General features: G+C 49.2%; 10 protein-coding genes across 10 annotated transcripts; 6 read left to right on the top strand and 4 right to left on the bottom strand.

Moving 5' to 3' along the window:
- Positions 1-5: 5 nt before the first annotated feature.
- AtWU_09988 (sterigmatocystin 8-O-methyltransferase precursor) lies at positions 6-1,588 on the bottom strand (the record flags this gene model as incomplete). The annotated part of the gene is made up of 5 exons (XM_035505094.1): positions 6-325; positions 399-850; positions 908-1,031; positions 1,238-1,370; positions 1,430-1,588. 5 exons carry the CDS (start codon positions 1,586-1,588, stop codon positions 6-8), a joined length of 1,188 nt encoding a protein of 395 aa, XP_035360987.1.
- Positions 1,589-2,293: 705 nt separating this feature from the next.
- AtWU_09987 (uncharacterized protein) lies at positions 2,294-3,693 on the top strand (the record flags this gene model as incomplete). The annotated part of the gene is made up of 6 exons (XM_035505093.1): positions 2,294-2,464; positions 2,517-2,553; positions 2,616-2,692; positions 2,748-3,127; positions 3,203-3,270; positions 3,335-3,693. 6 exons carry the CDS (start codon positions 2,294-2,296, stop codon positions 3,691-3,693), a joined length of 1,092 nt encoding a protein of 363 aa, XP_035360986.1.
- Positions 3,694-4,712: 1,019 nt separating this feature from the next.
- On the bottom strand, positions 4,713-6,343 carry AtWU_09986 (nucleic acid/nucleotide deaminase domain-containing protein; the record flags this gene model as incomplete). The annotated part of the gene is made up of 2 exons (XM_035505092.1): positions 4,713-5,764; positions 5,824-6,343. 2 exons carry the CDS (start codon positions 6,341-6,343, stop codon positions 4,713-4,715), a joined length of 1,572 nt encoding a protein of 523 aa, XP_035360985.1.
- A 2,481-nt stretch (positions 6,344-8,824) lies between these two features.
- Positions 8,825-9,627, top strand: AtWU_09985 (double-stranded RNA binding motif domain-containing protein; the record flags this gene model as incomplete). The annotated part of the gene is made up of 3 exons (XM_035505091.1): positions 8,825-8,867; positions 8,919-9,007; positions 9,073-9,627. The coding sequence occupies 3 exons, from the start codon at positions 8,825-8,827 to the stop codon at positions 9,625-9,627; spliced, it is 687 nt and encodes a 228-aa protein (XP_035360984.1).
- A 642-nt stretch (positions 9,628-10,269) lies between these two features.
- Positions 10,270-14,709, top strand: AtWU_09984 (ATP-dependent helicase dcl2-2; the record flags this gene model as incomplete). The annotated part of the gene is made up of 6 exons (XM_035505090.1): positions 10,270-10,395; positions 10,445-10,573; positions 10,622-10,874; positions 10,929-11,070; positions 11,133-12,152; positions 12,204-14,709. The coding sequence occupies 6 exons, from the start codon at positions 10,270-10,272 to the stop codon at positions 14,707-14,709; spliced, it is 4,176 nt and encodes a 1,391-aa protein (XP_035360983.1).
- Positions 14,710-15,620: 911 nt separating this feature from the next.
- On the bottom strand, positions 15,621-17,283 carry AtWU_09983 (putative MFS transporter; the record flags this gene model as incomplete). Its single annotated transcript, XM_035505089.1, has 4 exons — positions 15,621-15,644; positions 15,703-15,802; positions 15,881-16,245; positions 16,309-17,283. The coding sequence occupies 4 exons, from the start codon at positions 17,281-17,283 to the stop codon at positions 15,621-15,623; spliced, it is 1,464 nt and encodes a 487-aa protein (XP_035360982.1).
- A 1,506-nt stretch (positions 17,284-18,789) lies between these two features.
- On the top strand, positions 18,790-19,905 carry AtWU_09982 (uncharacterized protein; the record flags this gene model as incomplete). Its single annotated transcript, XM_035505088.1, has 1 exon — positions 18,790-19,905. The coding sequence occupies one exon, from the start codon at positions 18,790-18,792 to the stop codon at positions 19,903-19,905; it is 1,116 nt and encodes a 371-aa protein (XP_035360981.1).
- Positions 19,906-20,544: 639 nt separating this feature from the next.
- Positions 20,545-22,991, top strand: pmt4 (dolichyl-phosphate-mannose-protein mannosyltransferase; the record flags this gene model as incomplete). Its single annotated transcript, XM_035505087.1, has 3 exons — positions 20,545-20,772; positions 20,842-22,486; positions 22,537-22,991. The coding sequence occupies 3 exons, from the start codon at positions 20,545-20,547 to the stop codon at positions 22,989-22,991; spliced, it is 2,328 nt and encodes a 775-aa protein (XP_035360980.1).
- A 441-nt stretch (positions 22,992-23,432) lies between these two features.
- Positions 23,433-24,506, bottom strand: AtWU_09980 (pirin family protein; the record flags this gene model as incomplete). Its single annotated transcript, XM_035505086.1, has 1 exon — positions 23,433-24,506. One exon carries the CDS (start codon positions 24,504-24,506, stop codon positions 23,433-23,435), a length of 1,074 nt encoding a protein of 357 aa, XP_035360979.1.
- A 922-nt stretch (positions 24,507-25,428) lies between these two features.
- On the top strand, positions 25,429-27,012 carry AtWU_09979 (PRKCSH domain-containing protein; the record flags this gene model as incomplete). Its single annotated transcript, XM_035505085.1, has 2 exons — positions 25,429-25,545; positions 25,609-27,012. The coding sequence occupies 2 exons, from the start codon at positions 25,429-25,431 to the stop codon at positions 27,010-27,012; spliced, it is 1,521 nt and encodes a 506-aa protein (XP_035360978.1).
- Between the last annotated feature and the right edge of the window lie 950 nt (positions 27,013-27,962).

The following is a 27,962-nucleotide window of genomic DNA, read 5'->3' as shown; positions in this document are numbered from 1 at the left end:
CCCATTCATTTATGACTCTTGACAGCCTCAATAACCCCCTCCCCACCACCAGGCGGCTGATGGAAAACGATCTTCTCCAGACCCACAGAGTTAAGCAGCTCACGCCATTGCTTCTCAGACCGCTCGAACGCGCCAACCTGGACCATCATCATGATACTCATGCACGCAGTGGGAAAATCACAATGTCTATCCGGGATAATATACTCATTAATAATGAGGCGGGAATACCCCGGTTCCATAGCTTCGACGATATTGGTGAGGATTTGACGAGCTTGCTCGTCGGCCCAATCATGAAGGATCCAGTGCAGATAATATGCTCGAGCACCTGCGCGAGATAATTAGCGTCTGTGTGTTCAATCGCGGTCTTGATTTGTGTGTGGATCATGGAGGCATCGTACCTTTGACTGGCTGCGGAGTGAAGAAATCGTGAGGCATCAGGTCGGTTCCTTTCGGGGGAGTCTTTATACTCGATACGACGTGTGGCAGGTCTTGGAGGACGAGACGGCCAGGAAGGGAGGGGATTTTCTCGTTCAAGGCATGCAGGTAATGGCCCTCGCCTCCTCCGATGTCGACGAGGAGGATGTCGTTCGCTGAATTGTTGAAACCGCCGGTGATGGAGCCTTTAATGTCGAACCAGTCGGCCCAGTTCGGGGTTGTTTGCTGCTTCAGGGTCATCCATTGTTGGAAGTCCTTTGCTAAGGAGGGGTTGTGACCAAGCCATTCGAAGTAACTGAGCTCTGTGTTCATTGCGAGCTGGAAGGGTGTGTCTTTGGCGGATTTGGGGAATTGGTTGTTGTTATTGCGGAAGAACTCTGGCGCTCTCGTGGTACAGAAGTTGCCGATATCGAAGCTAGAGTGGGTATCAGACGAGGGTGTGCTGGCATGATGGTGTGACTGAGGGGCTTACCATGCTCGAGTTGTGGCTTCGAAGGTAGGCTCAGCCATCACCATTGTGAGGGGTGATGGTTTGTATGACTGGACATCTTCTTCCAGAACGTAGCCAGAAGCTGCGAGCAGCCTCATGATTTGGTCTAGACGGTGCCATGTTAGTATTCATTATTCGGGCTTTTGTCGGCATATGTGTTTGGCGCATGCCATGCTGCTGCATCTGCAAACTATTACGATCGACCCTTCCAGAGTGGGACCGCAGAGAAAAGAAGCGTGTATCCATCGCCGACCCACGAGTTCACATTCGATGAGGGCTAATATGGAGATTGATAAGATAAGGGAGATCTACCCACGAGAACTACACTTGCGCCGGATTTGCTGGCGATCTGCTGTGTGGTGGTTGCATTGCTTTGGTTGTCTTTGATGGTATTGAATACGTTGAGTTGGACACCCATACGAAGTGCCATCAGAAGGACCGAATTCTTTTCATGCAAGTTAATGGACAGCAACGGAAATGGACAGCACGCTTCTGAAAACTTACCATAACGACATCCTGAATGACTGTCTCGGCTGGAGAGCCCAAGGCTGCCAGCAACCCCTGTGCGGCTTTGATGGCCTTGAAGCGGGTGCTCTCGTCAATTCCATCTCTGCTGGATTGGACGGCGCTTGTTAGCTCTGTTATCTGACGATCAAGAGACATTTTCTAGTCCGGCTTCTCGTGCTGTTTTGCTCTTCCTTGGTGCTAGATGCAATATCCTGCAAAAACGGGTGAACATACAGGAGCCAACCTCAAATGTCGCGGATAAAGGGCTTTAGTATGATGAAAGGATAATCGGAACAAAAGCTGAACAATCGCAAGCGTGGGGCCCCTGACTCGCGTGATGGAGGATACCCGATAACGAATGAGATGGGAGATCGAGCCGGAGCACGATGCTAGCGTGCCTTAGTGGACACAAATCTGCCAGGAACTGGACACTCAGCGGCATAATATGTGGGCGTAGTATCGGATCGAAGGTCGGTTCCAGAGTCTGTGCAAGCCATCCGAAAGCCATGTGGGGATCGGCGGAGATTGAGTTTCGCGAATGATGCGAGAACCATTGACTTGGATACTCTTTTGCCCGTGGCACCAGCACGGCACACTCAACACTGCATTATGTAATTGACTGGATCCATCGTCCAAGAGTTTCAAAGACGGTCCCAGTGAAGCCGGATGCTCTCATTCCAAGGAACACGGCTGAAGCTAACAGCTGTGGTCTTGGCCCTGTGCGCAATTAAGAGATGAAATTCCCTCACCCTTTCAAGGTTTTCTGGATTTGATGAGAGCTGCAGGCTTCAGATGCGTGAAACTGTCGCAGTAGCAGTCTGGGACCTCTAATGGCAGATGAAAAGTCGAGTTTCAGGCGGGATGAATGCACGATCCGACTCCGATGTCCCGTACAACGGGGATGCGCTGATAGGCGTGTCCGTTGCGATTGCCGTTGTTCAGATCGTGGTGGTTATAGCACGCTTTTATACACGACGACGCCTGCAACAGCTGGCCTTTGCTCTCGATGATTACCTGATTCTTCTGGCATTGGTACTCGCCTGTCTTACTGATTACTCCTGCTTCGTGCTTACATTGTTTGCAGATCGCCAGTTTAGGCCAGTCGGCTTTGTACATTATCTGTAAGTGGAATTTTCGATAATAGTGAGGCCAAGCGCTAACCGTTGGGTTTCATTTCGTATAGTGGTCAAACTCGCAGGAGTCGGACATCACATGGAATATGTCGAAGAGACGCCTGAAAAGCTGGTGATTTTGGAGAAGGTATAACCCTCTTGTTTGGTTGTTTAGCCTGACGTGCAGGCCTAACATAATTCAGGGCTTGTACGCCAACGAGATTCTCGACTTCCCATTCACAGTCACCCCAGCCAAGATATCCATTCTGGTCTTCTACCTCCGGATCTTCACCACTCGATCCTTCAAAATAATGGCCTACATAGTCGGCACCATCGTGCTCGGACACGGCCTCGGCATCCTATTTGCAGCCATCTTCCAGTGCTGGCCGATAGCATACGTCTGGGACAAAACCATCGAAGGAGGATCGTGCTTCAATCAACTGGCCTTCTACCGCTACGTGTCACCGCCGAACATATTAACAGACGTCCTCATCCTGATCATGCCATTGCCATATGTCTGGAAACTACACACGCGAAAGGGGCAGAAGCTGGCTTTAACAGGAGTATTCCTTCTCGGCAGTTTGTAAGTATATACTTTATACTTCACCACCCCAACATCACCAGAATGACTCACTAACCTCACAACCCTCCCCACCAGAGGAACCGTAGCCAGTATTCTACGAATGACAATCTTCTTCCAAGAAAACGCCACGACCGACCCAACCTGTACGTCCCTCCCCTGTTCCTAATCCATAAATAACCCTGTTAACCACCTATTAATACAATTCAGGGACATCCACCAACCTAGGAATCTGGACCATCCTAGAAGGCGGAATCATCATCATCGCCGCCTGTCTCCCACCCATTTGGCCATTGATCATGCGGATACTCCCTCAACAGCTACGCAGCAAGGGATCCTCGCAGACTCCGCAGCGCTACTACCAGCGCCGCTACCCAACTAACCAGGCCAATGGCAAGACTCCGGAGGGATTCTCTCGACTCGGAGATAACAGTCAATCGCGCGGATCGCATGTCCCGTCGCTGGGGAGTCAGACGATTGTGGCGCGTGAATCTGAGTATTATTCGGAGAATATCTCGTTGGAGGAGGCGGTGCATGGGTATAGGGTTGTGGAGAGGGAGGGGCCGTAGAGTCATAGATGTATAGATGTATCATTGTTTTGGGTGTTATGAGTTTAATGATGAAATCTGAACTGAATTATAGTTATATGGAAGTAAACACTGTAGAAACTCTCCACCTATTCTAGTAGCTGTATTAATGAGATTTTTATGAAAGATTATCATATATCTTAACTATATTAATAACTTCTGAATATTTTTAATCGCCTCTAGTTCTTCAGTCTTCAAAAAATGATATAAATATAATTAGTTCTTTACAGTTACTGGCACCGGGTAAAACCAATCTAATATATATAGAATCTATGGTCTGGTACTCGGTAGTTGAGTCTTTACTAGCTTTACAATTTCGAATTGTAGATTGAGTACGGGTGCCTCAGGTGATAAAATCCAAACATACAGATTAGAGAGATGAATAAGTAGTAGATAACCAAGTGGTTGGCGCATGAGTAAGCAGTAGGGTGGCTAACAGCCAGGCCAGATCAGGTTAGCAGCAAATTCTATATCTTCTATTTGGTTAATACTCAGGTCCAAGGAAACCTTCATATCGCAATATATCTCTAAAGCTAGAACAATAGTAGTCTACTATGATCTTACTTTTCTGAGTGCCGAGACATATTTACTATATTAATTCAGTCTTAGTGCAGTCAAAGTATACTTATGGAAAATCAATTAATTATCCTAGCCCACTCTAGTTACATTATGATGAAGCAGTACTCATGATCAGCTCACAGATTCAGCATCTATCTAGATATTAGCCGCGCTTCAAGTCACACTAAGAAATTAGTAGTTCGGATTGGGTGACCATCGGCGGATCCCTCCTCTCGTATTTAGTCTTTCTTCGCCGTTGTTATCTACCCATGCACCTTCACTTACCTTGTTACCCTAATTTATCCTCTTCACTCCACTCCGAATTTTCCATGAACGATATCTAGCGCAAGTAGGACTCCACCCGCTACCGAGCCACACAAGCGCTATATAAAATCCCAACGTAAGCGAATCCAAGTGCCCAGACGTAATCGAGGTGATTATCTCTAGACAACTACTCCCCCGTCGCTATCATATTCAACTTCATCCCCTCCAGACACAGCAGTATCCGCGCTAGAACGCGAGTGAATGCTAGAGGCACTACTAGAACTGCTGACTGGGTCGGGAATAACGACGTATTGGAGGTCGGGGTCAATTTGGTGTCGGAGCTCCTGGAAAGATAAAGAACCCATGTCGGCCTCTAGCCCTGTCTCAAGTTCAAACATAGTCGAAGTTCCTCCTGCCGTTGAGTCAGGGCATCCCTTCATCTTGCCCACGCCAGTTTCGATGTCATTCCTCAACTCCCGTCGTACTAGATTTATCAGATTATTGAGAATCTGCTCTTGGTCTTTGAAACGGGTGGCGGCGTTCGGTTCTGTTATGCTGATGTCGGGAAGGCGCCACCTCATATAAAGTTTCTGATGAGATGAAGGGCGAATATAACGGCCTGGATGATTGCAGATATAGTGATAGCAAAGATAACAGGCAGGCTTGCTGCATCCGATATACTTGTCCGAATTATCCAGAAAATCCCCACCGGTCTTCTCAAAATGATCGAGTATCAAGAGCTCAGCATGCACAATGCTTTCACCCGCGAGGTGCTTCTTAGCCAAGTTCTTGTCCCATTCGCTTGTATCCCAAATTGTCCGCAGACGGGCAAGAAACCTCTGTTTCTCTGCTGAATTACTAGAGAACATCCGGTTGCTAATGCCATCGATATTGTACTTGCGGGACGAAAAGGGAAGGGGAAGCTCTGGAGACGCAGGAACTCTCTCGAGTCTCATCCCTCTTGCAAAATCTGAACGTAGAAATATTGCGCCTTCGACTATTCGTTTGCTCATAATCACATGCTTCCCAAGTTTGCCGAGCAACTTAAAGAGCCGCTCAAATGGGTGAGGGTCATGTGATTCCATGGCTATGTTCCGGAGGACCTCGAAGGTATCTCGTGAGTTGTGACTTATGACGGCCAATTTCGCCATATCCACTTCTTGGAGTTGTAGACCGTCCCTTTGCAGGTGCTGTGACAGCCAGTGTTTGAGATTGGCAACATTAGGGTTACCTAGGCATTACCACCATGTCAGACGCGTATACTCGATATACACCACAAGCCAGACATACCTTCATGTTGCCCATTAGAAAGCTTTGCTATTACTTGAGGCGCAGCTCTCATAAGCTGTTCATAATAGGCGTAGATTTTGGGTGCATTAAAGCGCAAGACTCTGCTCGTCAAAAGGTTCAGGGCTTGTTGGCCATCTTCGGTGCCCAGTTGAGCCGATGGGTTCCTTGCCAGCCATTGTACAATAATCAAGACATCTTGAGCAAAGCCGACAACATTGTCTTCCACATTCTTGTTCGCCGCTAGCCAAACCACTATCTCCTCTGGTCTCTTTTCCAACGCGACCGCGGTCACATAGGCAGGTTCCTTCTTGTATGCGCAGGCGTAGGCAAGTGCATCCACAAATGACCTATGACTCTTTATGGCGTTAAAGCCAGAATAATCCTGCGGTATGTCAGGGGCTCTGATACGCCAACCTCGAACATTTCCCAGCGTCTGAAGTAGGGAAAGAGGCTCGTATAGACGCCGGAGCCGGCGTGGCGAATGCGACATTGGAGGGTCGCCTGGAGGATCGTGGCTCATCTTCCCAACTGAATTGAATAGGCCGCCTTCCTTTTCTTTCTGAAAGGGAAAAAAATCATAAAAATAGAAATAAAAAGGCTCTGTGCTGCTCCAAAAAAAGGAGGAGATAGATAAAATACGCCGGAAAGGGAGTGAAAGAAGATAGATATAAATATATCTCGTAGGAAGTGTTTGAGGCTCTGCCGAATAAGTTCAGCCTTGCACTGGATTGTTCCTACAGAGGCAAGACAACGAGCACAGTGATCACCTGGCACGTCCGAGTGGTAATTCCTCATGACAGCTCATAGTTACCAACCTCTACTTGCATAGTCCAGTGTTTAGTATGTTTAGCTTGGTCTGGTTGTCTGCTATTATGTTGTTTCTTGGGCAGCCTTGCACCTTACTTGATGCCGCAATGCCAAGGGAAGCTCCATGACAATCATAAGCATTCGAAAGCATTCCTTTAGGGGTTACCACCTGTACATCGAAATTGAAAGCGGGGTTGAGCGACTATGATATTTCACTACAATATTCCAGCATTTCCTTGTCAACATGTCGTCGGCCCGCATTACTTCCCTGTTAGCCTGTCCCGGGAGCGTAAAAGGTCGTTTTGCTGCTAGGACTGGCGTCTCGCTATTACTAGCGGAGGTAATAGTTTGAACTCCTCTGGAGTACTTTTTTACTGCGCAGTGGAGGAAGCTATAAAATCAGACACTTCACAGGGTAGAAAAGAAATTCCTGTCCACGTCGATCCTTCCCGTCCGAGTAACACTATGCGGACCCTTGCTTTCCGACCTGATCTGAGGTTGAAACTTACTGGGGTAACATACAGCAAGAATACTTGAGTCACCTCACTGTATCTAACCCTTTCATTATCGCAGGACGATCAGCATGGAGAAATCCCGTACCAGGCCTAGCATGAGTCATGTCGAATAGGTTGCCAGTGCACGGATCAGGATAAGTGATAGGATTCTGCATTGGGACATAAAACTGCGCGCCGAGACTACCAATGAGAATCGAAGTTACAAGGCCGGAGGTGCACGTATCAAGAAGTGTAGTTAAGTTCTTATACTTTCTGAGACTTACTCGCATCATTCACAGCTTATCAATTGGGTTTTGAACACAGCCCGTCGGACGAAAGAGCTTAAAAGCTCATTTCGCCCACCATCAGTCGCTCCAGCACCGAGAAGGTCCGTGCTCTTGTCTTGCGTTAGTCTATATCAATGCATAAAATGCTCTGCTGACGGACAGGGGAAGCGCGAGGCTGGCGTATGAGTCAAAGCGTTAGTCAAGAAGGGTGGCGGATCGATAATACCCGCATGAGTCTAACTGCTTGGCTGCGAGTAAACGCTGGTTACCCACAGGCCACTCACTGGTTCATCAAGAACATCATTTGTTCGTACTTACCACATCCAGTCAGACCGGCTGGCAATCGCATCACTCCAGGTGGCATTCTGCTAGAGGATGCTCGAGGCAGATGAGATTGCTGGCATCTACCACCACCCACCACTACGCTCAGAAGGCTGAGATCGGTGAATTCAGCCGCCACAAAATCAACCAAAAGAAAGTCAGCACTGATGTACGATGGATCCAGGTCATCAACGGAGCGAACGATTTGACGTGGCTGAGCACTGCGACCGCAAAATACTAGAAACACGACATTCCATACACGCATGAATCGACACCTTGGCTACCACATGGACCGTAAGCACTCGGCATGGCGTTGGCATCAGCACCCAGCCGGGAGAAGAATCCGGGGCATGGCGGTTAAGCCTAACCGGCAGGTTCGCTCGTTTCCTAACAGACCCGTCGAAGGGAGAAACGCTCACTACTTTTCTGCCCAATTCTACCCATCTGAAATACCAGGAGGCCTGAGCGTTGCAATGCCAGCGGAAGCTATATACTGTCTTGATATCCCTTTCTATTGGCTAGAACTACGGCCAAGATAGCCTTGCCGCAGGTTGGCTAACCACTAGCGAGCTGTATCGAGGGTATGTATGCCGTGGAAGATTACTCTGGCACGGACATTGTGCCAAATAACCGAGCTACCTCTGCTCAACCACTGCTGTACGCCTTGATGCTTCGTATTCCGTCTCATATGCCGGGTAATCTTGAGATAGATTCTGCCCACCGAAGGCTAGAAGTTTTAAAGCAATGTATGCAGCCCAATCATGACTGTTAAGCTCCCTTGCAACTCACCAGGCTCTTCTGGCCATGGCCGAAGCTGTGACGTGTCCATGACAGCCGAAGAGAACGAAGAGTATACCTAACCTATGATGTTGCTAGGGCAGTGCACATACATGCGGTCATCAACAAGAAATTGCCGCGTGTGTGTTTGCCCAAGTATAGAGCAGGATTTGAGCAGTGTATACGTATATAAATACCAAGAGAGCTATCGTGTAGCTCTGAGAGCAAAAGCTATTTCAAAAGGAAACATAACCTGCCTATCCCAAAGCAACATCCGTCATATCAGATTTATATTTCTGCTTCATTATTTTCAGGATGCCTCCCGGGCCTGTGCAAGCGGACTGCTACACCAACACTGGTAGATATAGCCCAAAGTCTGTGAAGTGATAGCTGCTAATTTGTATTTCAGATTATGAAATTGGAAAGCGGCTGTTCAATGTTTATATGGCTTTAATGATAGTTCACACCTCGTCTAATGGCAGAACAGATGATTCATTGGTATGTTTGCAGACTCTGCTCTTCGCATTATTAGTCCAAATTATGGATAGCTGAGGACGTTCTAGGTCGAGGCAGACAGATTTATTGATTCGAAAGCTTATGATTTCGAAGCAGCGCTAGTAGCCATAAAGAGCCTGAATCTAGATTTACCCCGCACGAACAAATTTGACGATGAGAGTTGTGAAGATTACATATACAAGATTCTCGGATTCGTCAGATTGTCCAATAGCAGGGAAGACTTTGTTCCTCTGCTGACAAAACTCCACCTACAAATCCCAACTTGCTTAGCCGACATTGGAATATCGACAACTGCCCATCAACAGTCAGTGTTGGAGGAAATGGCAGGGCGTTATATCAGTCCCACACCTACCCAGTGTTCATCTAACGCGAATGATGAGCCTGAAATTTGGAAGTATACGTCTCGTTTATGGGAGGATGGGTCGAATCACGGAGTGACGCCCAATGTCAAAGAAAGTTGCCTCAGCAGTTATCCGCCCAAGTTTCGAATCACCATTTCTTACCTGGGTATACAAGCGTCGGGTGAGGGTAAAACCAAGAAGCATGCGAAACACATCGCAGCTAAAGGTGTTTGCCAAAGGCTTGGGCTCCAACCATGTTGACAGTGAGATCGTCGGATACATGTCGCTATGAGAAGTACCTAGGAAAGTCTCTCGCATCCAATTTATCCTCTCCATGTAAGCATCGAAAGGATACCTGTAGATTATAGACGAACTATTTCTGATTTAGACCTGACCCTCGGAACCTTGTACGGTGCCATAGGTTACATAGCAATCAGGGCAGCTGCCTCTAAACTTTCTATCTAATCACTAGGCTCGCACAGACTTGATGCTTGGAAACCGGGCCCCGTAGTCTGCATAACCGAAGCTATGGTTGTGCAGCACTGGAAAACAGACTAGCAATATTAGCGTTGTAGGTGGGCGTATCGCGTGTATCTTCTCTGAACCCCTACGGAAGGGCTAGATTAGGTACTATACGACCTTCTGCTGGGCTATGCGATCAAAGCACAGTTAGCATTGTGTTTGGGCATGATTGGGTCCACGCCCTCATAATGATAATGTGTTGGGCAGTGATGCGTGTCCTTTTCTGAGGGGCCAACCAGCCTTATATATAAGCGTCGGCAGCTGTCGATATATTTGATACTTCTTATCCTTGAGGATAGGCGCAAGCTACTACATACTTTTAGGGTATCTCTCTTAGTTGAGTCACAAGGAACACACTATTACTTTTTCTCAAATCCCAGAATGGCCTCATCTACCGATTACCATGCCGACAGTACGCCGGGACCGACAACTAATATGGAGCTTAGAATCAGAGAGTATCAATTGGAGATGTTGAACGAGAGTTTGAAACGTAATGTTATCGTTGTGGTATGATCACTGCCCCCAGAGAGAATATTACACATTAACATATAGAAAGATGCCAACAGGTACTGGGAAAACGCAAGTGTATGATGAGTCTTACTACGGCTTTGACTGTATGGCTAATAGGAGCAACAGAGCCATATTACGGATTCTGGCGGACATAGACAAAGGAGACTCAGATAAGGTACGTACTGTCACCTGCTCTAGAGGTGCTGTAACTAAAGATTATTAGTTCGTATGGCTACTTTGCCCCACAGTTGCTTTATCTGAGCAGCATACACATACAATACGAAACCGTGTTCCTTCTATGTGGTGCAGAGGGTTCACCAGTAGAGATCAGGTGGAATACTGGAAAGAGAAGACAATATGGGATAATGCCTTGTTGGGAATAAAGATTGCAGTTTCAACATATCAGGTTCTATATGACGCACTATCCCATGGTTTTGTTAAACTGAGCCAAATTTCTTTACTCATATTCGATGAAGGTAAGACTCAGAGAGAGATTTCATGTATCAAACAATGACTGACACCATGTTTAGCCCACCACTGTAAAAGAGATCACGTTGCGAACAAGATAATGCAGGACCATTACCATAAGAAGCACCAAAGTGGTGCACAGAATCTACCGAAGATACTTGGTCTGACTGCTTCTCCTATTTTATCCGACTTGTCATCTTTGGAGTAAGTTATTGGCTGCCATTATCATGCTTGTCATATCCGAACTCTGAGTTATAATTATCAAGGACCGTGGAAAGCAACCTGGGCAGTATATGCAAGACCCCTCGCCAATACTACGCGCAACTCCTGCAATTCACAAACCGGCCACTTATATTGCCGCGCCTACCTTCTTATACAATTCCGAACTGCACTGTCAAGGCACCAATACTGGAAAAGCTATGTGGTATTTTGTCCTCTGAAAATGAAGTACCAAGTTCATCGAAGATGAAGAGCAAGCAACTCAATCATATCAGACGCTTCATACAGACTTCGGAAAGCATTAACCAGGAGCTTGGGATTTGGGCCGCGACAGAGTACGTGCGAAAATCGATCATGCATTTCAAAGAAAGCATGCGAATGGGCGCTGAGAAGACAAATATCTCCAATAGTGGGAAAGACTTCGCCATGGAAATTCTTACTAAATTGGGCAAATTGCAGGACCGCATCCCGGCAATGCAACGAGAAGATGTGTCACCAATGTGCCTGTGCCTATTGGATGAGCTTTCAAAGGCATACAGAGAAGGATTCTGCGGTCTGGTGTTCGTTACGCAGCGAGCGACTGTACTTGCATTGAAATGGCTGATTGAGAACCATCCACTTACGAGCCACCTATTTACTTGTGGGACATTCATTGGTATGTCAACGACACAATACAGCAAAACAGAGCTCGGAAATCTCCATGACATCCGAAATCAGACTGAAACGCTAGAAAAGTTCCGGCAAGGCTCTATAAACCTAATCATAACGACCGATGCTCTGGAAGAAGGCATTGATATACCGGCATGCAATACAGTGCTAAACTTCAACAGTCGGCTATCCTTGAAATCCTTCATTCAGCGACGGGGGCGTGCACGAAGGGAGAACTCCCAGTTTATTATCATTATGGACGATGAAAGCGGCCCAAGGTACTTGAAACAACTCGAGATGGAGGAAATAGAGCTAGTTCAAAAATTGCAGAATGCCGAGCGAAGGCAAATACCAGCTAACGAGCTGGCCTTCGACGAGTACGAGAGGATTTCGCTTTCCCTTCACGTTGACAGGACCGGGTAAGTGCGGCTGCACTGTTTCTCCATTCCTAGAGATGCTAAATATGATAGAGCGCAGCTGATAATGCGGGAAGCGGTCGGCTCTTTGTATCATCTTTGTTCAAAGCTACCTGCCCAGCCGTATGTCAGCAACAAGCCCCTGTTTTCTTACGAGCGCAATAACTACGGCCGATTCAGGGCGGTAGTCAGATTGCCGAGCAACCTCGACCCTTCCCTTCAGTCATTTTCTAGCTCAAGAAATTGGTCCAGACGCAAGTATGCGAGGGAGGACGCAGCATTAGAAGCATATAAAGCGCTTTACCAGGCTGGCCTTGTTAACGATTACTTAGTTCCGACACAGGTCTCAGACCATTTGGATGGGAATACCATATTACGGTCCCACTACAGTATTCAGAACCAGCTGGATGCTTGGCAGGATATTGCTCTTCTATGGAAACTTGACAGTCAGCTGTATCTTCACAAACTACGAATCATAAGACCAGAAGAGGACGAAATCCACATACATATGATTTTTCCATATCAGCTTGACACAACAGTTCACATTCCTCTTTTCATTGATTATTGCACAACCTATACGGCCATTCTCACACCGGGGCATCCAATCACTACAAATGTTCCACTTTGCCAGCAAGTGACAAACCTGATCTTCCAGTCGGTTTACCGAGACCATTGTTCTCGCAAGAACATAGACTATGCGTTCCTTCTTGTCCCAGGACTGGAAGAACCGAAGCTGATTGAGTTCCTTGAGAGGTATTCTGGATCAGTCAGCCTGACTGAGCTTCTGAATCAGGAAGCTACGCCGAGTGCGCTTGGACTGCTTCGCAGTCATACGAAACCCAGTCGACCACTTTTGGTTGAGCCTTGGGTAGAAGGAGAGTGCGTCTTATCAGATGATTTGTCCATTTCGTCCTTCACGGCCAAAGTGAAATACATGACTGGTCGCCGGAACTTTCTCTCTCAAGGAAATCTAGCTGCTAGGAAATCAAAACGCTGTGAGCCCAGGATAGGCTTTGAAGCTAATGTGAAAGGCATGTCTGTGCGAGATTTCTTTGTTGATAAGCTACCTTCCATGTTTGCCCAGGTCGCCCTCCTTACACCAAGCATATTCCACGAGGTGGAGGTATATATCATAGCGCAAAATTTGCGACAGGAACTATCGTTACGATCAGTCACGCCCTGGCAACGACTTGATTTATTGGCCATTGCTATCAGGCCTACAAGTATTGAGCATCGAGCCACCTTCCGCTCATTAGCCTTCATTGGCGATGCACTCATCAAGTATCTCTTCGCAAGGCAATTATTTCTGCACCATCATTTGTTGCACGAAGGTCTCCTGTCCTCTTTGAAGCAGAGGAATCTGTCTGATGCGGGTCTTGCATATGCTATATATCAATCTGGCCTTGGGAAATTCCTCATAAGCAAACATCTCAACGGGAAACGATGGGCGCCACCGCTTGTGTCGAGGATTAAATCCTCCAGCAATGAAGCCAGGCAGCGATCCATCGGTGCGGCTACGCTGGCTGATATGACGAAAGCAGTTGTTGGGGCTGCCTTCATAGATGGTGGACTGAACCAGGCTGCTGCATCCGCATCAGTCATGTTTCCCAAACTCAAGACTTGGAATGCATCATCTCTGCATGATGGTACTTATTCCAAAACAAGACCGGCAAATGCAGTTGCTCCAACAGCAATAGTCGATATGGAAGAACTCCTTGGATATACTTTCACGGACAAATCCCTGGCTGTAGAAAGTATGACACATCCATCTTGCACTGGTCTTGTGCAAACAACATCTTATCGGCGTCTCTCATTTCTCGGAGCCAGCGTGCTAGAATGGATTGTTGTGAGCTATCTACATCGACATGCACAAGTGATGAATCCAAAAAGGATGCAGTCCTTGAAGTCCGCGTTCACAAACAACACATTTCTGACCTTTGTGGCAATAACATTCCACCAAGTAAGGGAGCGAAATCATATATATGTTGATGAGGAACACAAGGTCCATCAAAATGTGAAGACATGCTCGATTAGGCTCTGGGATTTTCTTCGCTTGCATAGCGATGCCTTATCCACTGAGTTATCAAACTTTGTTCAAAAGTCATCTGAGGAGGTGGATGCTATCAAACATGAACTATGGGAGCGGCGATTTTACCCATGGGTGCGGCTGAGCGCACTTGGGGACATGCGAGTGTTGTCTGATATCATTCAGAGCACTTTTGGTGCTGTCTTTATCGATTCTCAAGCAACCCTAACATCCTGCAATGCTCTGGCAGAAAAACTCGGAATTCTGCCGCTTTTGGAGCATTTCATTTCCCATCAAATCACTACAGACCATCCAAAAGACATTCTACAAGCCATCCTTCGAGGACGCAAACTCTCTTATCAGATCTCTGTTGACAAAGAACATCCCGGGACACTGCGGTGTTCTGCACTGGCTGATTCCTCGGAGATCGCCTCAGTGGAAGGCCATATGAATGATGATGTAATCAAGATGCTGGCAGCTGAAACGGCCGTTCGTCTCCTGCGCAAGGGGTTTGCTTCATCCGAGACATCGTGAGCATATTTCTAACCCCTCCAATCCTCATGCAACACGCGAGGACCTATATAAACTTATGCTAAAATTTCTTGACTCGAGGAGGCCGTTCGGAAGGCGTCCAAGGAGATGTTTTCTTAGACGCTTCATCGACACTGCATGGATAATTCTATATCAAAGACTTCTCAATTCTGTGGCTATTCAAAGGGTTCTGTGTCTGTTATTGCCGTGGTTGACTAGCTAGATGAGAACTCGACGATACATAATAGATTAATTATAAATCAAATTTACCATATTTTCTAGCTGAAGAATTTAGGCAGTATAATAGTTTTTGTGTCAAATATTTATAAATGATATTAGAAATTTATCTAAGAAGTAACTTAGTTATAAATGAAAGAAAAGAAACAAGACTAAATAATACCGCGTAGTTATTTATTAATAAGTAGAGATGAGTATTCTATAGCTAAGCAGTGTGCTTATAGTAGTATATATCAAGTCAACTAACCTCGATTTGATAATACTGGAGAATGAATTGGTCATTGATGACAGATCACAGTAAGGTGAAATTTCAATGGAATTGGAAGCACATCTCTCTCACCTAAACTGTCTTTTAAGTAAGCGTCATACTTATATACTAACGAACTCCTGTTACATGCCCGGCTCAGTTTGAGATGACATATATACTACACACCACCCCTTACGTAGTGCCCTCTTTAGATTCTTATTATTCTATAGTGCAATCACACTTAATCCAGAATACTACTACTCCATGACGAGGATTCTCAAGATTCATGAGACGGCAAGTACTACCGGTAAATTTGATCAATCCTGCACGTTCATATTCATCACTGATCTTGAGTCATCATCATATATATAACTATGTATATCTTCTTTAGTACTAATATGGCCTTGCCGTATATAACCAGAAATAGCAATTAATAAGTATAGCGGAATCCGACCTGCAACACTCTTATTAGCACAGAGAATCTTATCAATAGCCTCATAAGCAAGACATACCATATCATGAATAAGCTTTCCCTTGTGCTTTTGCTGCCGATTGAGGTGCCAGAAAACCAAGGTGAAAACACACACTAGAGCTATCATTAGGATATGGGATCTGTTTATAGATTAGTATATCGGTTGTTACTCCTATGGCGTCTATTTTCTTCCTTTCTTTTCTTCTTGGGGGACTTACCCGATAGACACCCACACTGCCGTCTCATATCGCGGTGCTTCCTGCTGTCGTACAATGTAGCTACCCGCAACACCGCCCAGGCCATTACAGGCTGACACTGCCGCCGCTGTGGTCGCGCGGTTCCATTGGCCGACCACGTTATTGGCCATAAAGGCGTTCAGAGCTGCCCAGTTGGAGACGTATGCTCCTGTCGCGAGGAACGTTCCTATGTATCGGACGGTGACTTGCGTAGATGACGGGAGGCCGAACATGAGGAACCCGGCGATGAGGCAGAGGGCGTTGAAGGCGATGAGGGGGCCACGGATGCGGAGTCTGTCTCCGACGAAGGAGGTGAAGATGACGGGGATGACAGCCCAGTAGTATGGCTAGTAATAGGAAGCTATTAGTATCTGGCTCATAAGTAGGAGATATGCAGGTGATGGTATTACCGGCGTGGATAGGAGAATTGAAGCGTTGCTCGAGAACCCCATGCCATCTTCGAGGATCATGGGGAGGAAATAGTTCAACGCAGTGGATACCAGGTTCAACAGGAAGTACATGCATGCGAAGCCGTACAGTTTCGGGTCGGCGAAGGGTGCGAGGACCTTGCGCCATGAGAACGGGTCCGGGACGATATCATCGCGGTCTGCCTTGATGCGCTGAGCAGCGACACGGGCCTCCAGCTCGGACATAAAGCAGAAGCTGCGATGCGCATTCTCTGGAAAGTCGATGATCCACCAGTAGGTGGCTATTCCAATGACACAGCTAATGAGGCCCTGCACGAGGTACATCCAGCGCCAGCCTTGCATGCCTGCTCTTCCATCCAACAATTCTAGGCCGTAGTTCACGATGTAGCCTGTTGCGAGACCGATGACTTCACCCGACTGCATCAGGGCGAATCGCAGCTGCTGCTCCCGCCGCGGGTACCAGGCGCTGATGAGATAGGTCAGACCCGGGTAAATCCCCGACATGGACATACCCAGGAGCACGCGGAGGGCGATCATCTCCTTCCAGGTGTGGATGAAGGCCGTGCACATTGTGATCAGTCCGAAGGCGAAGGCAATGCATGTGAACCAGATGCGTGGCCCGACCCAGCGGACTGCGATGGTCGATGGTAGCTGGAAGACGATACTGGCGATGGTGAAGATGAAGACTGAGACGGAGTATCGCGTGCCTACAAGATCAAGGTCGTCGGGCATGCTGGTAACCGAGGCTGATGACAAGATGCCGGAATCGAGCAGATTAAGACTGCACAAGATACCAGCAATGGTGCAGAGGCGCAAATCGGTCTTCCATCGGATTCGAGTCTCGAGAGCCTTCAATTCTTCCGGGTCGAGATCCGCGTAACCTTGGGCTTCCCGCGTGCTTTCGACCTTACCATGGTGGCTCTCAACGACAACCGTCTCGGAATATTTGGGATCCATGATGCACACGCGAGCGATCGAAGAACAGATGCGACAGTCGCAGGAGTAGTGGCATATTCTGAGGAAGACGTTGGGTTACATTTCTGAGGGGAAAGAGTTGGCAGCAGCCAGCTTATCTATCATGACTCCTGCACTTTTAGTTTTCAGCGGGATTTGGACAGCTTGCGACCCATGCATAACTCCGTTCGCTAGTCGTTCTTCAACCTGGACGGCCCTGCAAAATTTGTCCCCATCTAGGGCATCCATTGGCTAGGATAAGCCGGGAGATCTCCGAAGGAGAGCTGGGCCCTCGTAGCGCCCGACGCTGCATTGGAAGTCGCGGGGCATTAATCAATCGCGATTGCGACTAGTGATGGCGAGGGCGGACAGCCATGCTGATCGGTGGCTGTTTAATATCTAGCTGATGAAGCTGATGAGATTGTTTGCGTGGATGCTGAAAGAAGCCAATCGAAGCATGACTTGGTAAACTTTGCTTTTGTTTTGCGACTTACACATGACACTGTGAGAAGCAATCATAATGCAGAACAAGCTCCAGTGGGGAATGTATATCTTGAATATGTCCGACTGACTATGAGTGGAGTAGCAGTTGTCCTCTTACTGTAGTCTAGACTACTAAGTAGTAATAATGGTGAGCTGATTAGAAATCGATGGTTGGATAAGCAGATCCCGAGCTGAAGTGAGCATCAAGAATGCAACCAGCGACGGGCAGGAAACTATTTCCACGGTGAGACAACTTCTGCATGGTCCAGATAGAAACAAGTAGACAAGCAATATATTTAATTAGGGCATTGACGTGATCGAATTTCTGGAAGCAGCAGATTAAATTGCTTCTTTGAAATGTATAAAAAGGTAAAGTTCCTGCCTGAGGTTGGGGATCCGCATGATCCCTGCTTGGATTGGAATTCTTTAGAGAGTTAAACACTCAGCAGTTCTTTTAAGACTACACCCAGTTTATCTCTGCTATCTATCTATCCACTATCCACTATCTAAAAATTCCTCCAAGGATCGCCTCTCCATTCCAGTTGATTATTTGCTCCTCTCTCAATGGCTCACGGGGAACTCCATGGCTCCATCTGGCCCCCCCGCGTCTTCTCTCTGCGACCCACGCCGATTCTTTCGGGCGAAGGGAGCCAAACAGCTCCGTGAGGAGATCCATGGGTTGAAAGGAAGGGGACCTGAACACCTGCGATGGCCACGCTGCTGATTCTGACTGACTGATCGTCTGTCCTCTCCATTCCCCCTGGTTCTGCCATATAGAAAAATGGCTCTCTCCTCCTGATCTTCGTTCAGTTCTCTCACTCTCGACTTGCGCTTGTGACTGCGCGATCCTGTGTACCCGTACCTGCTGGCTGTGACTGATCCAATCTTCTTCCCTTTTCACCGCCGCAGCTTTTCTCCCCCAACTCAGCTGTCGACAGAGCTCCCCTCTTAAATCACCTGCAGCTGCCACCTCAGCAGTTCCTCCAGGCGACTTGCGCAATCCAGTCTCCTTTCTTCCCCTCCAACATGGTCGCACTCATCCCCCCTCCTGAGCCCCGCACCCTGCTGCCACCTCTACTCGCCTGTCTTCCTACGGCTTTCGTATCGCCTCAACCCCCTCCGGCTCTGCTGCCCCTCCTGTCTCCCATTCTGCGCCAACGGGTTAAGATCCTAAGCTCAGTATCTGCCTCGCCCACCGAATCATGGCTCCGACTGCTGTGCTGGGATGCTGGACAGGCTGAGCGCCTCCAAACATTGGTGGATGGCGCAACCTTCGAGCCACACCCGGTGTCGGGTGAGATTGAGCTCCCCGATGAGCTCCCCGTCAGGTACATGCGTGTGGACGAGGAGACCCTACGGTCGCGTGTGATACTTCCTGAATTCAGCTTGAAAGTTATCTACCTCTGGTGCCCCGACGATCAGGAAGGCGGGGGCCCCGCGTGGCGGGTAGCAGAACTGTTGCCGCAAGAAGGCAACGTCGACGACGGTGAAGACTGGTCTGTGTCCATCGGGGAGGCCAACGCTCTCCAGAAAGACCGCCTGCTAGAAGACGCCTTAAAAGCAGGCGAGGCCGCTGAACAGGCAAAGAACCAAGAAGAGGAGGAAGATGATGACGATGACTACTGGGCTCAATACGATGCAACTCCCGGAAGAACTCCTGCGAACAAGACACCCGCTCCTAATGCCGTTTCATCCCTGCAGCAGTCGGAAGCGGATTACTTTTCTCGCTACGGTGATGTACAGCCTGCGATGGATAACCATGATCCCGAGGAAGACCAACCCGAGATCGGACCCTCCTCCCTCAATGGCGATATGCTGGCCAAACTGCTTCAGCGACAATTCAATGGAGACGAAGCTGACAAGCCGACTAATACTTCAAATGGCGTTGCTACCAATGGAGATCATGCTGGCTTAAACCACCCTCGACCTTCTTCCATCTCTTCTGCGAGCTCTGAAGCCGTGGCCCGGCTCGAACAAGAGGCAGAGAACCAGTCGGCGTATGAAGTGGGTGTCAAACAGCATATTGGCTCGAGCATCAAGGGTCTGTTCCGACTGGCTAAAGCTACGGGCATCTCGCGCAGTGACTTCCAGTCACTTGTCAAGACGGAACTCGAATTACTGAATGTGTCGGACGACGATTGAAAGAGGTGAATTTGGGGTTGTTTTTCTTTCTTCATTCTCTCAAATTGTATATACTGCATGCGGTCATGTTCAGCGTTGAGGTGCATTGATTTGGCATTGGATATCCCCGGGTAGTTTTGAGGAATACGTTGATCGGGTTCATCAGCACCATCATGATAACATTATATAATAGCTGAAATCCAAATATTGAATTTCCGACGGATAATGACGATCAAACCCTGGAGGCAGAACTACGCAAACCGCTGAAGTACACGTGTTTCATCGCGCGACGTTTCCCATAAATTGGCCCCGGACGGGGGCTTGTTTCAAGTTCGGACCAACGCCTTGTTCCGTTCCGCAAGCGTTTGGGAGGCCAGAAAGACACGCAATCCGCCCCCATCGGCAACAAGAAACCGCCCCCCCTCTTGCTGCTGCGGCTGTGACCATTAAGTATATTCATCCCTCCGGTCTATCATGTTCTTTTCCTGACTGGCTTTTTCTTGCTTTTTTTTGTAAGTAGCCCTCCTACAAAGGCACAAGCATGCGAATGCTTTCCTGCCCGCTCCGTCCAGCTTGCTGACCTGTTCCCCCGTATGCGGCTTCTAGAAGTCCATTAGGTGTCTTTCGTTCGTTCATTTTTCTTGACCACACTACCTAATCATGTCTTCATCTCCTTCGCCCTCTCTTCGCAAGAGGGGCGGCAAGAAGGAGAGTACTCCCGTGCCTGCGGATAAATTCTCTTCTCCTTTGTCCAAAGCGACTGCTCCTCGTTCGGAATGGGATTATTGGCTGGCCATTTCCATTCTGACCGTGCTTGCATTCGTCACCCGTTTCTACAAGATTTCTTACCCCAACGAAGTCGTTTTTGATGAGGTGCACTTCGGAAAGGTAGGCTTGCAATCAATTGATCGTTATGAAGCTCCATCATGGCGGGTTGCTAACGGGAATCTGCTCTAGTTTGCCTCGTACTACCTCCAGCGCACTTACTTCTTCGATGTCCACCCCCCGTTCGGCAAGCTCCTTTTCGCCTTCACGGGCTGGCTGGTCGGCTATGATGGCCACTTCCTCTTCGATAACATTGGTGATTCCTACATTGAACACCAGGTTCCCTACGTGGCTCTTCGGGCTATGCCGGCCGCGCTCGGTGCCCTGACGGTTCCCGTTGTGTTCCTGATCATGTGGGAATCCGGATATTCACTGCCTGCTTGTGTTTTGTCCGCTGGCCTTGTCCTGTTCGACAATGCCCATATTGGAGAGGACCGTTTGATTCTTCTGGATGCCTCGTTGGTCCTGACCATGGCCCTGAGCATTCTCTGCTATGTCCGCTTCTACAAGCTGCGTCATGAGCCATTCGGACGGAAATGGTGGAAGTGGCTGCTCCTGACCGGTGTGTCGCTTAGCTGCGTCATCTCCACCAAGTACGTCGGTGTCTTCACTTTCGTCACCATCGGTTCCGCCGTCATGGTTGATCTGTGGAACCTCTTGGATATCCGCCGTCGTGGCGGTGCTCTCACCATGTTCCAGTGGGGTCAGCACTTCGTTGCTCGCGCTTTTGCCCTGATCATTGTGCCCTTCTTCTTTTATCTGTTCTGGTTCCAAGTCCACTTTGCCATCCTCACCCGCTCCGGCCCCGGCGATGATTTTATGACCCCAGAGTTCCAGGAAACTCTCAGCGACAATGTGCTGAGCGCGCAGTCTGTCGGTATCGAATACTACGACACCATTACCATGAAGCACAAGGATACCAAGGTCTATCTTCACAGCCACCTCGAGAGGTATCCCCTTCGGTACGATGATGGACGTATCTCCAGTCAGGGCCAGCAGGTTACCGGATACCCTTACAACGACACCAACAACCAGTGGCAGATCATCCCCACGGTGCCTCTGGATGTAACGGATATCAGCGGACACAAGGTGCGCAACGGTGATGTTGTTCAGCTCCGCCATATGGGCACTGACACAATCCTGCTCACCCACGATGTTGCATCTCCCTACTACCCGACCAACCAGGAGTTCACCACTGTCTCCCATGAGATTGCCAACGGTGACCGGCACAACGACACGCTGTTCGAGATTAAAATCGAGAATGGCAAGCCTGGTCAGGAATTCCGCACTCTGTCTAGCCACTTCAAGCTGATCCATATGCCCACCCGTGTGGCCATGTGGACTCACACCACGCCGCTGCCCGACTGGGCCTTCAAGCAAGCCGAGATCAACGGCAACAAGAATATCCTCCAGACTAGCAACTTGTGGTTCGTTGAGTCGATTGAGTCCTTGGAAGAGGACAGTCCCCGTCTGGTCAAGGAAGAGCGCCAGGTCAAGCACCTGCCCTTCTTCCGCAAGTACCTTGAACTGCAGCGCGCCATGTTCTTCCACAACAATGCCCTGACCAGCAGCCACCCGTACGCGAGTGAACCCTTCCAGTGGCCTTTCCTGCTCCGCGGTGTCAGCTTCTGGACCAAGAACGACACCCGGGAGCAGATCTACTTCCTTGGTAACCCGGTCGGTTGGTGGATCGCCAGCAGTCTGTTGGCGGTGTTCGCCGGTGTCATCGGTGCTGACCAACTGTCTCTGCGTCGTGGTGTCGATGCCGTGGAAGAGAGTAAGTGAAAATCCTTGTGATTTCAGCAAGCAGCTACTAACGAGTGATAGTTTGGGGCCAAGGCTCCCGTTCCCGTCTGTACAACAGCATGGGATTCTTGTTCCTGTGCTGGGCCGCCCACTATTTCCCCTTCTGGCTGATGGGCCGTCAGCGTTTCTTGCACCACTACCTCCCCGCTCATCTTGCTTCCGCTCTTGTGGCTGGTGCCTTGATCGAGTTCATCTTCAACCTGGAGCCGCTCTCGGTCATCCAGCGTGTGCGGTCCGAGGACGACCCGTCGGGCAAGGCCAAGGCGTCAGCTTCAGTTGGACGCTTCGTTACTGCCAAGGAACGCATGGGCACCAAGTCCCTTGTTGCGGGCTGGGCCGCGACCCTGGTCATCCTGGCCGGTACGATCTACGGATTCGTCTTCTACGCCCCGTTGACCTACGGCACCCCGGGTCTGGATGTGCCGGGTATCCTTGCCCGCAAGTGGCTGGGCTACGACCTGCACTTTGCCAAATAGATGAAGGCGGTTGAGTAAGCCTGCAGTTGGCAGGAGAGAGAAGTATGTAGGGTTGGTGAACTCCGGTTTTGGCCGGAGTAGGCGTTCTGTAAGATATAATAGGTGTCTTGGGGTCAGATTCTTACGTCCATCCAGAACCGCCGTTGGGTGTGTTCCGAGAACCGCCTTTCGGCGTGACTGGATGATTTTGCTCGATTTCTGAGTTCTCCCTGTTGATATAGCGAATGTTATGCATCTCATCTAAACTCCTTACTATCTTCAATATCGATAATACGGGTTCAGACTACCATAATTGTACTAGATGAAGCTCCACTGATCTCATCACTCATAATAGTATTCAGTGATCTATATAAACAAACCGAAAAAGAAACTCAAACCAAACGCCAATACACAATACAAATCTCATCTAGCTGTTACAAACAAACAAACGAATAAAACAACCTAATAAGCCATGCGCTTCCCAATCTCACTCTCCCAATTCCTAGACTTCTCAAACCCATTCGACGCAGTCTGAAAGTCCACCATAGCCTGATACACCTCCTGCTCACTATTCAGCACAAACGGGCCATACTGCACGACCTTCTGATCCAACGGCTGGCCCGCCACCAAAATGAACCTTCCTTCCTCATCCGCATTCTCCGGCACCGACGCCTCGACAAAATCACCCTGCTGCTCAAACACCACATTATGAAACTCCTTAATGGTCTTCGTCTCCCCACCAGACCCGAAAATCGTCTTCCCAGCCAAGGTATACGCAAACGCATTCCACCCAACCGGCAACACCTGCTTGACCCGACCGCCCGGCTTAACCGTCACATCCAACAACCAAACAGGCGTATACGCCAGATCCCTCACGGAATCCACTCCATGCGACTGACCCGAGATGACCTTCACCGTGACGCGCCCATCATCCGCCTTCGCAATAGGGATCTCTGACGCCCGCAGATCGCGGTACCGCGGCTCGCACATCTTCAACTCCTTGGGCAGGTCCACCCACAGCTGCATGCCCACGTTGGGACTCCCATCGGGATTCTCGTGCGGCATCTCCGCGTGCATGATTCCCCGGCCGGCGGTCATGAATTGTAGGTCTCCGGGGCCGATCGTGCCCCGGTTTCCGGCGAAGTCTTCGTGGTCCACGCCGCCCGAGAGGAGGTACGTGATGGTTTCTTGGCCCCGGTGTGGGTGGTCGGGGAATCCGGCGCCCTTGCCGATTGTGAAGTGGTCCAGCATTAGGAAGGGGCTGAAGTTGCGCAGGTTGCGTGTGCCGATGGAGCGGCGGACGCGCGCGCCGGCGCCTTCGGCTTGTTCGATGGCCAGGAAGGCTTGGCGGATGGCGCGGGGGACGGACATGTTGGTTGGATTTGTGGTGGTGGTAGTGTTCGTGGTGGTGGTAGATGTAGTTGTAGTGGTAAAGTATCTAGTGAACTGGTTGAAGAAAGTAGATGTGAAAGTAGATGTATTGCAAGTCAAGACAATAGCAATGATAGCGATGAAAAACGAAACGAGGAGTTTCATGTGGTTCTGTGAGCGGCCTTTTATAGCTTTTTGTCTGAGGGCAGTGAGGGCAGTGCGAATGATATAGAAGATGCTACGATGGGGTAGAATTGGGGTTTAGTCAACTTCTTATAATGATTTGGGTAAGCTGATGATTCGATTTAGTTAAAACTAGGTTAGTTAGCTTAGCTTAGCTTAGCATAAAGTAAGTAATCATAATCAGAATGATTCTTTTTGGCTGGTGGGGGGAAAAGGAAAGTCAATTGTGGGGGAGAGAGAAAATAGTAGTATTACTACGTTCTCCGTAACCAAAAGTAGTATGCTGGAATCTGGATGTTGCCCATGGGTCGCGTTCTTACAAAGATTGCCGTCAGCAGTTTTAGCGCCATTATTCAGGGCTGACTCAGTGGGGTCAGTGCAGCTGGGCTGTCTTTCTTTTTTCCGTTGACGGATAAATTGGGGGAGGGGGTTAGTCAGTTCTTCATAATGACAGCTAGTCAGTCATGATTGATTGGGAAATGGGTGATGTATAATTCTGGAATATGCTATGGTAATCTATGCTTCTTTAGATGCTGGTAGTTGCATAACTTTGTACTACAGTAATTACAGTTGAGTAACTGCTTTGTAGGTGCGCACGTGCTGATAAGATATCCCCGGCTCTCCGCTGCAGCGCTGCTCTTCCCAACTGGCATGTCCCTGGGTGCATCACTCGATGATCATCATACCCCGACTGTAATTCTGAACCTTATGCTATCATATTTACAATAATGTTCCCTTGATCGTATTCCCCGTGTATTCATTCCTACCCCTCACTAAGCCACTGGCCACCCGTCTCCGTCACGCACCCAATCAGGCCAGATCGTCGCATTCAGGAACACCGCGGCCGGCGGCCTTGACCCCGACCCTTCTCAATTGATACCCCGTCTCCTTTCTACAATCGACCATGCCTCGTCGAAACCAGGCGGCACATATTCTGCTAGCGCTGGCATGTGCCAGCTCTACAGCTTGGGCCAGCAAGAAGGCCTTCAACATCAATGATGACCTATTAGCTTACCCTCAAGTATGCATCGCATCTCACTTGTGCACCCCTCACAGCCCAAATCTAACCGACTTCTACGTCTAGTTTGAGGTGCATTTCCCCGATGACTACGTCCTCGATGCCCACGCCAGAGAGCTCCTGCGAGAGCGCAGTGATAGCTCTTCGACCTTTGCCGATAATCAAGAGAAGTCCGCCCAAGTGTACCTAGGCCGCAATACCCATGACAACAACCACGCAACTCCCCGCGATGGCGACGACGGATTCAGCTATGAGGAAATGCTTCTGGGAGAACAGCGGTTCCTCTGCCAGATCCCCCGCGTCGATGTTGACGACCGGACCAATGCCACCGGACATCCTCACGAAGCGGACGAGCAGAAGGAGCTGGCGCGCGCGATGGACCGGGGCCTGGAGCTCCTGCGCGAGATGGAGGGCAAATGCATGTATTATATATCCGGATGGTGGTCCTACTCTTTCTGCTACAAGAACCAGATTAAGCAGTTCCACGCCCTCCCTTCGGGAAGTGGCGTCCCCAACTACCCGCCTATGGAGGACCATACAACACACTCCTTCATTCTGGGCAAATTCCCTCAGGGAGAGGGCGACGAAGATGAGGTAGAAGGGGCTTCAGACCAGAAGAAAGCTGTCACAGACGTGGCAGAGCTCCAGACGAAGGGCGGCTCCAGGTACTTGGTGCAACGATTGGATGGCGGCACGAAATGCGACCTGACAGGTCGGGACCGGAAGATCGAGGTCCAGTTTCATTGCCACCCTCAGTCGACAGACCGCATTGGTTGGATCAAGGAGCTGACCACATGCTCCTACCTCATGGTCATCTACACCCCGCGTCTATGTAACGACGTTGCCTTCCTGCCGCCCCAGCAAGACGAGGTACACGGCATAGAGTGTCGCGAGATTCTAGACCCGGAGCAAGTATCGGACTGGGAAGCGCTCCGGGAGTACCAGTTGGCGCAGCGACTGGTAGAGTCCGCCGTGATGGAGGAGTTCCCGGTCGTCGGAGATATCCAGGTCGGTGCTCAGAAGCTGGTGGGATCGGAAGGCAAGGAGATCGAGAAAGGACGCGTCGCGTGGGCTGGAGAAGAGATCATTGAGGTTGTGGCCAAGCGCGAAAACGGAGAAGTGCAACAATTGTCGCGCGAGGATCTGAAAAAGCACGATCTGGACCCAGAGAAGCTCGAAACGTTGAAGAAGCGCTTGGAGGAGTGGGCCAAGGGCAAGGACTGGACGCTCGAGGTTATCTCGGTCAATGGCGAACGTCAGCTGCGCGGCCTCGTTGATGATGACGAGGAGGAGGAAGACAATGGAGAGGGCTCCCAGGAAGAGATGGTCTCGGATGCTCCTTCCAAGGAGACGACTGAAGCAGAGGCGGCAGGGCAGGAGCCACAACCGCAGCACCAGGAAGAACAGCAGCCATTGGAGACCGACGAAGTCGAGGAGGTAAGCAAGAAGAGGGTGAAGGATGAGTTGTAGCTATTGTGAGGGCTTTGCTTTTGCTCGATCGGGGTGCCCTTGTGCAACTTCCTTTTTGCGTCTACCATGTGCTTTCTTCTTCTAGCGTGCGTTCGTAGCTACGGCTGATTATATCCCATTGCATAGATTACGATTATCCCGGTTGCCGTGTACTGGGACTATTGACCTGCCATTAATTAAATTCAATAAGTATGAAGTAAATAGTAGACTCAATTCCGGCCCATGGCGAGCACAAGAGCCAATAATGGATGGAGGCTTCCGGGAGGAGGGGAGGCCATGCGTGCCCAAAGAGGCTGGGCTGACCGATAAGGGGGGGAGGCGGGCATTCCAGGCTTGTCCGAAGCATTAATTGCCGTTCTCATTCATTGCCAAAGGGGTTAGGATAGAGAGAAATGGAATAATGTTAAGAATAATTGTAAGAAGAATAATCTCACACCGAGTTACGGAGTAGAGAAGAACTACATCTATTCTTGTATAAAACTTTTTGTCAGGTGCAGATATGATCGATCGAACACCTGCTTGCTGGCTATTAATAAACTAAAAGTAATAATAATAAATCCAAGAAAACGTGGGTGCAGAAAACGTGACCGCCCGGCCCCCTCAGCCATCCGCGACTCTCTCTTTTCGGGCTGTTGCTCTTCCTTCTGCTTGCTGCTTCATCGCCGGTCCAGTTCGGTCCCTTTTTCCCTCCATCCTCTCTCTTTCCCTCCGCTTTCTTCTATTTCCCGTTTCTATTCCACTTCTCTCTTAATACTTTACCTTTAAGGGCTACTGCATACCTTCCCGGTTTCTTCCCTCCGGCGAACAAGCCTGATATTGAATTCCCGTCTAGACAGCCTTTGAATCTACTACTATCTACGTACTTGCTTGGGTGCTTGCCAAGGCTGCCTCCCTCCACTTGGACCACTTACGTACCTGCCCACTACTAACTAACTAGTGAGAGCAGAGAG

Source organism: Aspergillus tubingensis, assembly GCF_013340325.1.
Source record: "Aspergillus tubingensis WU-2223L DNA, scaffold_11, whole genome shotgun sequence".
Taxonomy (NCBI): Eukaryota; Fungi; Ascomycota; class Eurotiomycetes; order Eurotiales; family Aspergillaceae; genus Aspergillus; species Aspergillus tubingensis.
This window is presented reverse-complemented; position numbering and strand designations above follow the sequence as displayed.